General features: G+C 40.6%; 1 protein-coding gene across 1 annotated transcript in view; it reads left to right on the forward strand.

Moving 5' to 3' along the window:
• Window positions 1-247: 247 nt before the first annotated feature.
• vegfc (vascular endothelial growth factor c) overlaps window positions 248-14,139 on the forward strand; it is a 72,399-nt gene continuing 58,507 nt past the window's right edge. The window contains exon 1 of the mRNA XM_086142391.1: window positions 248-685. Coding sequence (XP_085998517.1) covers window positions 569-685 — 117 coding nt within the window. The 5' untranslated portion in view covers window positions 248-568. The remainder of the gene's footprint in view (window positions 686-14,139) is intronic.

Below are 14,139 nucleotides of genomic sequence, written 5' to 3' on the forward strand. Positions count from 1 at the left end.
GGGGCAGTTGTGATATCACAAATCCTGCTCTGAGCTCCAAGGGAAACTTCAAAATAAAGCAAAAAGTGAATTCTAGAGGAGAAACACACGGTTAAATGACTGCAAAGAATGAAAATAATATCTCAGAGGAGGAAGACGGTAGGAGGATTTAAGTGCGCTTCTGCGTATGCGTTGTAGTTTCCATGACTTGACGATAGAGGCCGACAGAAAGACAATATTTTTTAAAAAAAAACGACCCCCCTGCACCTTTTTTTTTTTCCAAGAGGCGCAGGTTGCATGCTTTTATTTTGAGGGTGGGCTCCCTTAATGGACGCGTCAGGGCCGGATTTATGTTTCCATCTGACCGGGCTTCTCACGCACGGTGGAGTTTCGTGCACGGAGAGAGAGAGAAAGGGAGAGAGAGAGAGATAGAGCGAGAGAGAGAGCGAGAGAGAGGGAGCGCAAATGAAAGAGTGCCATCAGAGGCGGAGGGAGAGGGGAGCACACACGCACACGCAGGGGAGGGTTTTTTTTTAAAATCTCCCTTTTTATGGTCCGCGGATTATAAACTCTCTGGGACTTTCTAAACATGCACCTTCTGGGAATATCTCTTCTACTGGCCTACCTGCTCTACACCAACCTCGCCAGCGACTTCAGCCGCAGCGACTACGAGGATGATTACGCACAGGAGCAGATGGATGAGCCGGTAAGTTGGACAGAGAGAGAGAGAGATAGAGAAAGAGAGAAAGAGAGAGAGGGAGAGGAACAGAAAGCACTTTATGGTGTCCACATGCACTGCACTGTTTCACCTGATCCGGACCCCCAGGGTTCCTCTCTGTACCGCCTCTCCACCCCCACAGGTCTCCGACCCCCCTCACGGTTCCCCCCTGTAATTGTAATTCCTTATCGACTTAAACGCATGAAATTTGACAAAACATAGTTTCATCAATTTTCTTATGTGATGGTTGTTGTGTCAGACTGAAATTACAGTTGTTATTATTTTTTTTCAACTGCAGTTGCATAGTTATTTTAATGGTCATTCTGTCTGTTGTGTCTGGTTTTATTTCAAAAAAATCATTTCGAGGGATTGAACTGAATAATGTGTAATGTGACATATTTTACTCCTAAAAAAAAAAGCATCCCTTTGAAAACTGTGGGAGGCAAAAATTCTAGTGAATTTTGATTAATTGTACAATCCCATTACCTTATTATAATCATCATTATTTTATAATTATCATTACACCCCTAAATGTCTATTTTTATTTTTTACTGAAAGGTGTTTGAAGATTAGGCTCTATCTCTCAGAAAATACCTTCAAGTCACCACAAAGTTTTTTTATTTGAGTCCACTTGGTGCCCCAGAACATAAACACATAAGAGCATCCTAACCATATAGAGCACAGGAGCCCACACAGTGTGCAGGGAATCCCTGTCCTCTCGTCCTACCTTCCAAATTTAAACGCAGCTTGAGTCGGTGGGAAGTAGGGATCTTAATCCCACATCACATAAACGAGGAGTGATTTGATTTCATCCGTGCTGTACCTTGTTATTTCAAGGAATGCGGGGCTTAAGAATAAGAGATGTTCACACGGGCACAGTGGGGTAAATCTGAGGACAAGCCCTGGAATTCTCTGAGGCTGATGGGAATCCTCATGTGGATTTATTGTCTTGTTTGCAACACTGGCTACTTCAAATCTTAAAAGTGTTTAGGATTTACAAGGTAACTAGATGTGAGCAATTCAGATTTTTTTATTTTTTTATTTTTTTGGAGCTGGTGAATATTGCAGGAAAACACCTAATTGCCACACCCCGTCCTGAAACGAAACTGGCCAGTCACATTGGATTATCCTGTACGAGGAGGTCCCGTTGTGATGTGCAACTAATTTTTTTTTGGTAAAAACCAGTGAGTTAAAAACTTTCTAGCAAATATCAAGCCAGATTCATTTCAGATATGACAAACTGATGTTTTTTTGTTGTAGTGCATGAATGTGTGGCTGCGGCTGCTTTTGAGATAAAACTTTTATATGATGGTTTTGATGATAAAGTGGCAATTTCTTTTTTTAAAAGCCATTTTACAACAGCAAAAAAACAAAGTTAATCATACAATGTGTTCTCACATAACACACCTAGGGGATGAGATGATTTAATGGTCCCATGCTTGGGAAATTGTTTAGCAGGCAAGACATACAAGATAATGACAAGCTAGCTAAAAATACAGGTAAAAAAATAAATAAAATAAATTGTCTCTGGTGTGTAAAAGTAAAAAGTTAAATTGTACAAAAAAAAAACAAAAACATTTTTATGGCATCTGATAAGATGTTTTCTCATTTGTGCAAAGGATGTTCATCATCTGGTAGCTGTTTTCTGATATACTGATATATTCAACACCTGGTTTTCAACCGCGTCACAACACAGCAAGACCTCCCTGTCAAAAGATCCGGTCATTTCCTTTCACCCTCTGATGCTGATTGATCCACAATTGTCTCTCGGCATCTTGTAAACATCGCAATAATTCCATATTGGAATTGACAATCTGTTATCCCGTCCGACTATGAGCACAGATGAGGATGCGGGAAGAGGAGGCGAAGAGCTGAGCAGACCTCGTCTTGGCACCTTCCACTGTCAGTCACCAGTTGGAGGCAAGTGGGTGAGACTGTGGATGGAGTCGAGTGTGTAGAAACACAAAATGAATAGTTGTCCCTAAATTGCAATTGCGATAATGACCCTGAGTGATATTGACTTGAGAGCACATAGGACCCCGGTTTGATTCATAAAATAAGGTCAATTCACATTTGTTTGTTCAGTGTCCCCTGACCTTTGTGTTTAACCCTTCCTCTTTTCCCCATTATTTTTTCCAATAATGATGATGTTCTTGCTATGTTAAAAATTTAGCAGGGACGACCAGTGACGTTTTAGATACTTTGATTCGATGCAGACTGAGTTCCAAATACACGCCAATGTGCTCGTGGACAAGAAAACAACATTTGAAATGATCAGCTTGTTAGCGCTCAAATTTGCTGTCGTTGACAACACCTCCTTTTTTCTGGCTTCTGTGTTTTTTGTTTGTGTGAAGAAAATCGTGAACTAATAGCAGCCAAAGTTAGAACACAATGGGTTTGTGCTATTTTTTTGGCTCTAATACATTCAGCATGTTTTCAGTGATTCATGGAGCTGATTATTCTCTGTTGAAAGGTCTTATTTCTTGTTGACATGACTTGCGCTGGCATGTGCCTTTTTTTTTTCGAAAAATACTCGCATGGGATGTGTTAATATGGCAGAACTTGAGAAAAAATGCTAATCATCGAGGTTTTGTATTTCCAGCATCCTGTCAACATTGTTACTTGCATAAAGTTGTCACCCCTTGGACTTATGCCACTATTTTTTAAATGTCCGTTCCAATAGTTAGTTAAAGATCTAATCATTCATAAATCTTGAAATCTTAAAATATTTGGATGAGGAAATCATGGGATTGGCTTTTTTGAACTGAAAATGAGTCTATACAGTATTAACCCGTTCATGTTAGCATTTTACTCAACAGTGTTGTGACTTTTTAGATGTCTGATGGAAACGCAGTTTCTTTTTATAAATGGGCTCCTTTTCCCAGTTTGAAAGACAAATTAGTTTTACATCTACAACACTTGATGTGTGTGTATGAGTGTGTGTGTGTGTGTGTGTGTGTATGTGTGTGTGTATGTGTTGGTGGGGCGGTAGTTGTGTCTTAGTAACAGTCAGAGCAAGAAGCCAAGAAGCCAAATGTATTTTCTTAAATGATTGTAATCATCTGTTCTGCTGTGCCGGATATTGTTAGGGTCTTAGCTGGAGCTTTGGCAGCTGAGCCCCTGGATCTTAGGGGTCAAACTAACACACACACACACACACACACACACACACACACACACACACACACACACACATTTTGATTGTATATCACATCAGAAACTGACCACTGATTGTTTCATTACAGATGGCAAGTGTGATGTTTACTGGCCGTTGTTGAATAGTTATTATTCATCTGTCATGTTCTATAATAACAGTTGGATGGATTCACCATTGAAAGCTGACTTTCTTTAAAGTCATGCCAGCAGAGTAGATTAGAAGTGAAGCGAACTGAGAGAGAACGTAGACGAGAGAGGAGGGGAAGCGGCAAGCGGAGAGAGCGGTTTCCAAAAGGGGAAGGGTGGGGTGGGAGGGATTAGGAAGAAATTAGCCAGAGAAAAGAAGCCAATGAAGACAGGTGTCACAGGGGTCAAGTGTGTGCGCGTAAATGTGTGTGAGGTTTTCATGGGCGGATGGGTGGGGGTGGGGGTGGGGGGTTAAGCCTCCGAGCTATAACACGCAACCATTTGATCACATTAATTGAGGTCTTCTCGGCTCCCGTCATCCGGCGTGTAAAGTTGCGCTCGAGAGAAGTTGCCAGCTCATCCCGTTGACGGAAGGGGAACCTCAGCGCCTCGATGTTCCCAGATTGCGAGCGGCGTGTGAAAATACTTTTCTCCCCAAGGACTTGGTTTGTAATGCTCAAAAAAGGGACATTCATCATTTTCAAGCGTCAATTGAAATAATCGGATAACGGCTCCATGTTGATTATTTTCATCCCCTAAAAATTCCAAGTTTTGAATATTGGCAAGATGAGGAAACAGTGGATCTCAAAATTTCATATTTTGAAATATGACTTAGAAGGTCTTAATCTGGTATGGAAGTGTAAAAATTCCATTCCTACATCCTACATTCCACAACATTTGAATGCGTCACGGGCAAATTAGAAAGCCTGGATAGTTTTTATTTCATACAGGATAAAGCCGAATAAAACTGAATGATTCTCAATGGAATCGTAAGTAATGTTGAGTCCCTATGTATTATGAAACAAAAGCAAATGAAGATAAGAAGAGACGGTGCCCCCTTTTGAAATTGGCACAAATATAATCGGTCATGACACAGGTAGAACAAATTACATCTAAAAAAGTGCTTAAACTCACAGGAACTGTCACATGTTTACTCACTTCTTCTTTATTCATTTCAGTTTGACATAGAAAATTGTAACTTCGAATGACGTTGGCCTCACATTTACAGTGAAATCCAGAGAGCAAACTAAAAGTATGAAGAAAACAAAATGAACAAAGCAACTATATAAAATCCCGAATTAAAAATAAATAAATCACATTAAAGCAAAAAAATGAATTATTTCAGTTCATTCCAATATGTTGTATTGTTTTAGTTAACAAAAGCAACAAAATACTATTCAGCCTTAATCCAGACACATTTTGGCAGAAAACAGTTGTACGGTTGCCGTCTGATTTGAACTTTGAGGAGTTTTAATGGCAGCGTTCATCCCAAGCATTTTAATATGAGTGCAGAAATGTGCTTTGGATTGGTGGCTTTATTTCGCCACGTTGGTTGAGATGTGAAAACACGGATAAAAAATAATCTACAAATCTTTAATCAGTCCAGCCTGGATTCTCCCCGGCTCATTGGAATTACTACATTTGGCAGTTTTTTTTGGTGCAAAAACCTCAAGTCAGCTTCTCCTATGAACCCTATTACTTGCCATTTGCTTTTATGACTTTCCCCGTGATTCCCATTTGTTTTTTCCTCCTGTGTTTCCAACCCAGGTTTTACTTTGAACCAGAGGAAGGTCTCAACAAAGACAGATTTTTGCTTCATTGCGTTTTGGTTTTATGAGGATTGGCACTTAAAAAACTACTGATCCTGCACCGTTTGTTATTTTAAAGTAACTGTTAGTGAATGATAACGGTACGTTATGCAAACACTGGGCCGCCGCTAAAAATAGCCTTCTGGCGAGAGCCAGAAGGTTTTGATAAAGTCTGCAATGTAATTTGGTCATATTCGTTATTTTTGGCAACTTGCCGGACGGTTGATTTACGAACAATTTGTCTTGTAATAAAGGCTTACAAAGCATCTTGAACGGTTGTCAAATTGTGACATAGGTGAAAAGAATTCTTTCATTTGGGGGGCAATGTTTTTAAAGCCTGGTTTTAAGTTCACTCTGACCCTGCTGTTGGAGATGTCGACAGTACGAATGAGCATTGTAGCCTCACTTTTTCCACTGTTTTATTCTGTTCTAAATGTAATTCTAATGCGCAATATTGGGTTTTTCCCCCCACACTTAACAATGATGATCATGATGAGGTGATCTTTTGTTTTTGGACACATTTGAAACCATTTAGGACACTCGTGTGTTTCTAGGAGGACCTGGGCACAGAGGACTTTGACCCTTTTCTCCTGGCAGATTCTATCAAACCCTGTCAGATTCAAGGACGGTCAGAAAGTTGTCCCGAAACCAACCCAGCGTGAGCTCACTCCTGATAAGGGTCAAAGGACCCCTCAGAATTTGGCAATAGCCATACCCAGTGCAGCCAGACATTTAGCTAAACACATTCCCCCCCTCGTCAAATGCTTTTTGGAAAACCTAAAGTCACAGACATCAAATTAACAACTGACTTCTGTCCAGTCGATCAGAAACTGACTTGAAACCACATTGTTGGTTAGATAACAATCTCTCTGGCGTTCGTGGCCTTTGACAGCTTTGCTCCACTGTGTTTGTGCTCAGTGTGCCATTGAGTCATTTGTCTGTGCAGACATTGTGATTATTTCCCGATGAGCAAACGTGAAGAAGCTTAAATATTTTGAAGTATCTCTTTCGGTCATTTTTGGAAAGTTTTTTTCAACATCTTAGACAAATATCTCGTTGTCCAGGATCAAAATTCTGTTACCGATGGGTGTCTGAGTGGGTTCCGCAACCTGTGCCATATCATCGAAGTCATATATGATCAAGTATCTACCATGTGTTCTAAAAAAATCAACCTTTGGATGATCTTATCCATCCAAAAGTTGTGGTATTTGGCTAAAATCGAGAGCTGCCCTGGATCTTACGCGCAGCTGCAGTGTTTCTGATGGAATCACAAAGGTCGACTTGAAGGGGCTCATTTATGATGGGGTGTGAAGCCCCGAGAAACACATACTCAACAGTAAATCACCTAACAAGCCAAGGTGACAAAAAACAAGAGACTTGTCATTGTTAGCGACGTTCACTCAATCTTTTTTTTTGTTGCCTATCATAACGAAAATTAATGTTGGCACACCAGCAGGGCAAAGGGGGTATAATGGGAACATGCTTCTAATGTTGTTTGTGTTCTTGGACTTTCATTTCTTTGTGGTCTGAGTCAAAATATTTTCTCGTTATAGGCCATTTGCTCCAAATTTTGACACATCGACATCCCCGGCCAATGCGTTGCGGAAACCTTGTTTTTCCTATGCGTTTTTTTTTCGTTGTTCTTTGAAGGAAAGCCAAGGTTGTCAGGGCTTGACAGAAAACCTGGAGTATAATTTGAAAATGAATTATTTAATGGCACACGACTTTGACGTAAACAGCGAAAAAGATTGCACTTAAAAGAACATCTGGGATGGTCTTTTAAAGTCTTACGCACGCCGCCGTTCCCAACAAGTTTGGGACTTTTGTGTCTGAACAGAAGCTCAAGGGCTTTTTATTTAGGAAAACAAAATCAGCTTTTCAACAACAGCTGTTTGAAAACATCCGAGCCACTGCTTTACTTCTGCACACATGCTTGTTCCCGTTAAGCACCGGATCGTCCATCTGTGCCTGAGATAGAGAGGATGGTTTAGGGACACATGTTCAGTTTTGCTTATTCCTCCTGGAAGCCTCTGTGGATTCCGGCCAAGCTGGGACACGATAACTCCCCTCCAAGTGAAATATTAGTGTTGTTGTTACAATTCAGCGATGGTGTAAAGTGATGATGAGTTCTTGCGGTTCACTGCAGTTCGCCAGAAACCTACAGCCTTTATTAAATGTGTCGGTTGTCCTTACGTCTCAGATGGATGCAGTGAAACAAGTTTGTCTCGGCGTCTCTGTGGGCCGCAGTTGCTACATTGCTCCACTCCGCCGCCGCGATGAGGATGCCTAAGAAAAGAAAGTTATCAATGATCTTTCCTTTTTGGCTCTGCTTTCATCTCTCAGTTTCTATTCGCTTTTGACCCTGACAGCCTCGCACCTCCCACCCCCCCTCGGCCTGTCTGTATCTCTCACACATATTTCACAACCCCCTGGAGCCTGCAGAAGAATGCGGTGTGTAATAGGCAATCATTTTGGAGGAATTTTCTGTGATTTCTCTGCGGACCGTGGAGCTCAGTCCGCCCCCCAGCTCCTCAATGTTGCGATAAATGAACATCTGCGGCAAACACCAACTGTGTAAACTATAAATAACACTCAGGAATGATGGAATGATTTTGCAGATTTAGAGCAAAGAATCATATGCGGAGCTTCCGTTCAGCATCTGTTTGGCAGTTTGGAAAAAAAATCATTTGCGGCTCACATGTAAACATGATAAAAGTTGGTGAGGTTAGTTGAGGTGAAATAATGTATGTCGTGCGATGACAGTGTTTTCCTGTCTTGTAGGTTGAAACTCACTGTTAAATCTTCCCAGTTTTTTAATCTTGTGTAACATTTAAAAATGAATAACAAGTCCTCCGATTCAAATGACCACATAAGTTGTTTTTTCTACCCCTCTGATAAGACGCTGTTGCTCTTTATTAATGAGAGGAATGAAAATAACAGTGCTGTTAAGAATGATGTTATGGGTGAAGTGTTTAAATATGGCCGTCATGTCTCTCTTTACAATAAGGGAATATTTTTTAATCTATCATTTCCAGGTGTGGCGGCACCGTAACACAGTGATAAGTGTTTGGTTCAATTCCGACACGGAGCCTTTGTGTGGCGTTTGCATGCGTCTGCGAGGTCTCTGGTTTCCTCCCGCAGACCCAAAACATCCAGTAGGTTCATTGGAGACCCTAAAATTGCCCAGACATGTGAATGAGAGAGCGAATGGTTGTATATCTCTGTGTGAGGCCCTGTGATTGACTGGCGACCGGTCCAGGGTGAACCCCACCGCCCACCCAACGACAGCTGTGATAGGCTCCAGCGCACCCTGCGACCCTGCCAGTGCAGGATGTGCTATATCGATGATGAACAAATAAATATTTCTGGATGCTTTTATCCGAATTTATTACATATGCCTTGCGTTGAGGGCTCGATGACCTGTGCAGAAGGACACTGGTGTTTCCTGTTTTAAATGAAACGAAATTCTCTTTAAAAAGATGATAATTGAAAAAAAAAAATCACATTTTATGATGAGTCAATGCTCAGTCAAGGTCTTCTCAGATTTAGAAAGATATTTTCTTTATGGCTAAAGTGCAATCATAGCATTACACATCCTTGCCACGATAGCCTGCATTTTGGTAATGATCAGTTTAATTTTTACTCGTTCCAAAATTGAGTCCTAGTATTTTGTCTGGACGCTATGGAATGGATGGATCGCATCCCTCTTGTGTAATTGTGTTTAAAACTGCTTGTTTTTTTAACTGACTTGTTCGCGCTGTTATTATCCGTGTGTTTGACATCATCCTGGAAAGGATCCCTTTAAAGATAAATGTTTGCGCGACTGGAAACTAAAATTAGCTCAGGGAGCAAATCTCTTGCAGAAATATAGCGGGAGTTTAGTACTTATGAGAATATATCAGTGTGTAACAGTCCCTTGCTACATTCAACACTAAAACCAATTGACATGTGAGTGGTTGTGGATAGAAGAACCGTCTAGACATAATTATTTATAATACTTCAAATGGACCCAAATGGGGAGAGGATGTGTATAGATGAATGTATAGATGGATAGAAACTGTTCCCCATGAACTTACATTGAAAGAGGAGATTCTGCTCATTCATTTTTATCTGCAGTCTATGACATGACCGCTTCAACCCTTTAACTTCCAGTGCAGGAAGAAAATAAAGTCCATGGTTATCATTATTCCCACTATGCATAACATGAATGCTGTGGCACCTTTGCCCTCCATGTTGTCCACGTTGTTCTCCTCTTTTCCAAAGAGTTTTGTTTTTGAGACAGCTGATGCTTGGTCATCCTGGTCCCAACCTGCTGATGTTAAACTAAAACCTTTCCTAGAATGAAAAATCGAGTCGGACGGTTGTTAGAAACGTGTTCTTCGAAGTTTTCTGTCCAAAAGCCGCTATTGTTTCGCATTAGAGGCGGAACTTGACCGAAGGGAAAACAGGGGACGAAAGAGGCCATGATTCTGCAACTTTTAACGCTGATGTTTCAGAAAAGGGAGAAGAATGTTGACATGAGAGAAGCCTTGACTTTTCAGCAATTGTCTCGCCTCCATTCGCCGCACTCTCAGCCTTCTGCTATATTCAGCTTTTAGGTTTTGAAGCAGCAACTAGCCAGTGCTGCATATGTAAACCAGAGGTTGGAGGTAGCGCAGAGCAACGCCCCCCACTGTGGATCATTGTGGACTATATGAAAAAGAACAAGCGGTCTTCCGTTCTAGCAGCACATGATTTGTGACATCACAAATATTTAGAAGTCACTCCTGGTCAAATATTCTGCGGGGGGGGGGGGGGGGGGGGGTTCAATGTGGAAACACAAACACGAAAAATTGACCCACTGTGTCCAACTGTTCCAGTGCTGAAGTGAAATTTGGTGATATTTCAAAGCTTTTAAGAAAACACATCAGATAGGGTAAAGCATGCATGTAGGGGATCTTTAACACTGGCAAAAGCTACCAGCAAGTTTTCAGAAATAAGAAAAACCCATGTGATTTATTATTTTTGTTTGTTTTTTAGCAGTTCAATGTTCTTGTGTGGGTCAAATATTGACATTGACTTTCAAGAGGGATTTCAAAATAAAAGCACAACCAACAATTTAACAGCCAGTTATAATGTCTCTTGGTTATTCAGAATTTGTAGGGCTAAATACGTATAAATCTAAAATGACTGTTGAACTTATCTTTTTTGAAGAAACCGGTCAAGGTATTGTATTGGGTTACTCTGTTTGCTCATTGTTCTTTGGGAACACTTTTTATTCTAACCTGGCTGATATATCCAAAGCTTTTCAAGTCCAAAATGTCCTCAAATAAAAATGGAGAAATCATCAATGTAATATTTTAGTATCTTGCTCTATAACAAATATAATAGATATAAAAAAGAAAGAATTTTTGAAATAATTAAATTTAAAAAAATTGCTACCAAGAAGAAGAATTTGCAATCTAGGTAAAAAATTAATATTATAATTGTTTGTATGTTTGAAATCAAAAGTGATGGCTGTAATGGAAATCATATCCTGTCATTCAACCAGTAGAATAAACTCCACATAGCAGTAGTTACTACCTCTTAATGTGTGTGTGTGTGTGTGTGTGTGTGTGTGTGTGTGTGTGTGTGTGTGTGTGTGTGTGTGTGTGTGTGTGTGTGTGTGTGTGTGTCAGTATTTTTTTTTTTGCTGTAATTATCCTTGATGGAAACCAGGCGGCTAAGATTACTGGCATGTGTGTTGCTTTAATCCGTATCGACATACATGTGTGTGTGCGCACGCTGACCCACACACACATATGCTGACGCACAAACATACACATTTGACTCTCAAACATCACCATTTTATTGTAGCATCCTTGTGACCACATGGGTAAAACAACAGCAATGACATCATTTGGTACAGATTAGCAGATAATGTAAAGGGGGATGATAAATTTAAGATAAACTGGGATTAAAAAAAGAAAAAAAACAAAACAACTACAAGCTGAAACTTTAGCCCCTCAGAGATCGTCTATGGCCATTTTTTCTTGACTTTTTATTATTTATTATAAACTCAAGCAGGTTTTGCTCCAAAAAGCTTCTAGCACCCAATTAATCAATCAAATTTATCAGATGTATTTGAGACAATGGCTCTCAACACAGCTGTTGCACAGTTACGCAAAATAAACAATCCCAGGACTTAAATGAAATTGAGGACATGTAGCATGAATTTATTAAAAAAAAAGAAATGCAAAATAGTTTCCAGCACTCATTTGGTAGAGCAGGCCAATCCAAAGGTCGGCCATTCCATTCCCGGCTGCCGAAGTGTCAGCGAGCACTGCATTGCCCCCGATGGCCGGGTTACTGCTTTGCATTGCAGGTCTGCTGCCATCAGTGTGAGTGTGTCGGGAATGATAGAATGCAATCGAGTGTAAAGTGTCTCATCGTTCTTAAATTTTCCCCAAGTTGTTCTCAAGAAAATATAATAATATTCACACTTTTTAGGTCATACTATAATTTCCTTAATGATATCCATCCATCCATCCATCTTCTGCCGCTTATCCTGCACTTAGGGCCGGTGGGCAGCGGGAGCCTATCCCAGCTGTCATGGGGCGAGAGGCTGGGTACATCCTGGACTGATCACCAGTCAATCGCAGGGCCACATATATAGACAGACAACATTCACTCACTCACTCATTCGGTGCAATTTTCCAAATTTTTTTCCAAGTAACCTGCTGCATGTTTTTGGACTGTTTTGGACTGAACGCGCAGGAAACCCACGATGACACGGGGAGAACATGCAAACTCCACACAGGAAGGTCGGAAGGTCCCCCTTGTCAGACGTGAACGAAGGCCCTTCGTACTGTGAGGCAGAAGTGATAACCACTGTGCCACTGTTCCGCCCACCCATTCTTATAATATATTTTTTAAATTTTCTTTATTTCAAATAAGCTTTCAAATCTCACTGAGAGTGATGGCTACATTTCAAGAGGTTTTAAGAGTTTGCAGGCCACTTATAAAGGGGAATAAACCAGATCTAATGGTTCCTGGATTTTTTTTACCTTCGGAAAGAGTACATAGGGAGGTTATTGGTAAGAAAAGTTGTACATTTTGTTTTCATCATGAAGTCGTTTTGAAGTACACACTGATGCGGACGATGAATTCGAGACTCAAGAGTTCTCAAACGCTGAAAGATTGGCCGGCCTCCTTTACCTTATTCAACAGAAGTTAGATCACTTAGAACAGTTTGTTCTGTTAGTCTGTTAATGGGTAATTAATAGTTTTTAGGTCCATTACTTTATAGTCTTGACAAATGTTCAAACAAGGTGACAATCCAGTTACAAAGCAGGATGAAAGTCATCCACTTGAATTAATCCAGCATTTGAAATGCAACCTGAAAACAGAAATATAACATATCTATTAATAAAATTCAAAGTCTTTGTCATCAGATTATGCTTGAGAAGGCCCGCGCTACTATGCACAGCAACAGATGTGACACAGTGCTGCGTTTCAACGCGACTCCACACCCAAATCCTCTGGGAGTCACTTTAGCCAACCGTTGTTGTTGAAGGGCTTTTTGACTTTTGATGCTGTTTGAACTCAAAGTATGCAAAGGCTCATTCAGAGTGCTTTGACATGTGAAGGTTAACCAGTTGGCTAAGCCTGACCTGTGGACCTCACTAGTTGACATGCGGTGTGTTTGGCCGTGCAGGTCTGAAAGGGAGATGGGGGTGTAATAAATGGGAGTGAATGGAGGAGGGGGTAGCAAGGCCAATGAGGATAGAATGCATAATGAAGTGAGGTTGTCACGGCCGAGAACCAAAACTCTACTGCAGTGAAAATAATCAAGCGCAAAGCACCTGAGTTGCAAAACTGAATGGATAAATAAACAAAATACAGAAATTAATAGATAAGCTTTGGCAGTTAAAGTGGGACACTCGGTTGACGTTTGAATGGGAAATGGCAAAAGGTTCAGGTTATAAAAGGCATGTCATATTCCGATGCATGACGCTTACGTCGTGAATCAAAAGATGATGAGCGTGTGATTCAAATTGTGGTTAAGGCTTCTGCCCCATGGCAAGAACGTCCCAGGTTCACCCACCTGACCCAGGATAAGGGTTTACGGATAATGAATGAATGACATCAGCGTTTCCGCTGCCGTGCCTGATGGTACGTTGACTTTTCGATTTGTAGTCGAAGAAGACGTTGAAGCAAACTGCAGTTTTAGCAGCGCCTCGGTGCTTTGTCGTTGACGCTGGTTACAGTTTATGTTTGAAAGCAAAAGATTTTTTTTTAAATAAATGGCATTTTCAAGATCACATACTCTGGAATCACAGGAAATATTGAGGAATGGCAAAACAGGAAAGGACAATGTTCAATAAATTGTGCACAGCATTGAAATCATACAGATAACATAGTGTCAGTCACACAACTTTGGTGTGATTTTCTTGTTATTTAAAAGGATGCAATAGTCACTTTATTTCCTATAAATTATTATGCATGGAAAAAGTTATTTTTTGCCATGTTGACATGCAAAAATTGAGTGTG

The sequence above is a fragment of the Fistularia commersonii genome, chromosome 35 (assembly GCF_037954325.1).
Source record: "Fistularia commersonii isolate RoL2024-O1a breed Wild chromosome 35, RoL_Fcom_v1.0, whole genome shotgun sequence".
In the NCBI taxonomy this organism is placed as follows: domain Eukaryota; kingdom Metazoa; phylum Chordata; class Actinopteri; order Syngnathiformes; family Fistulariidae; genus Fistularia; species Fistularia commersonii.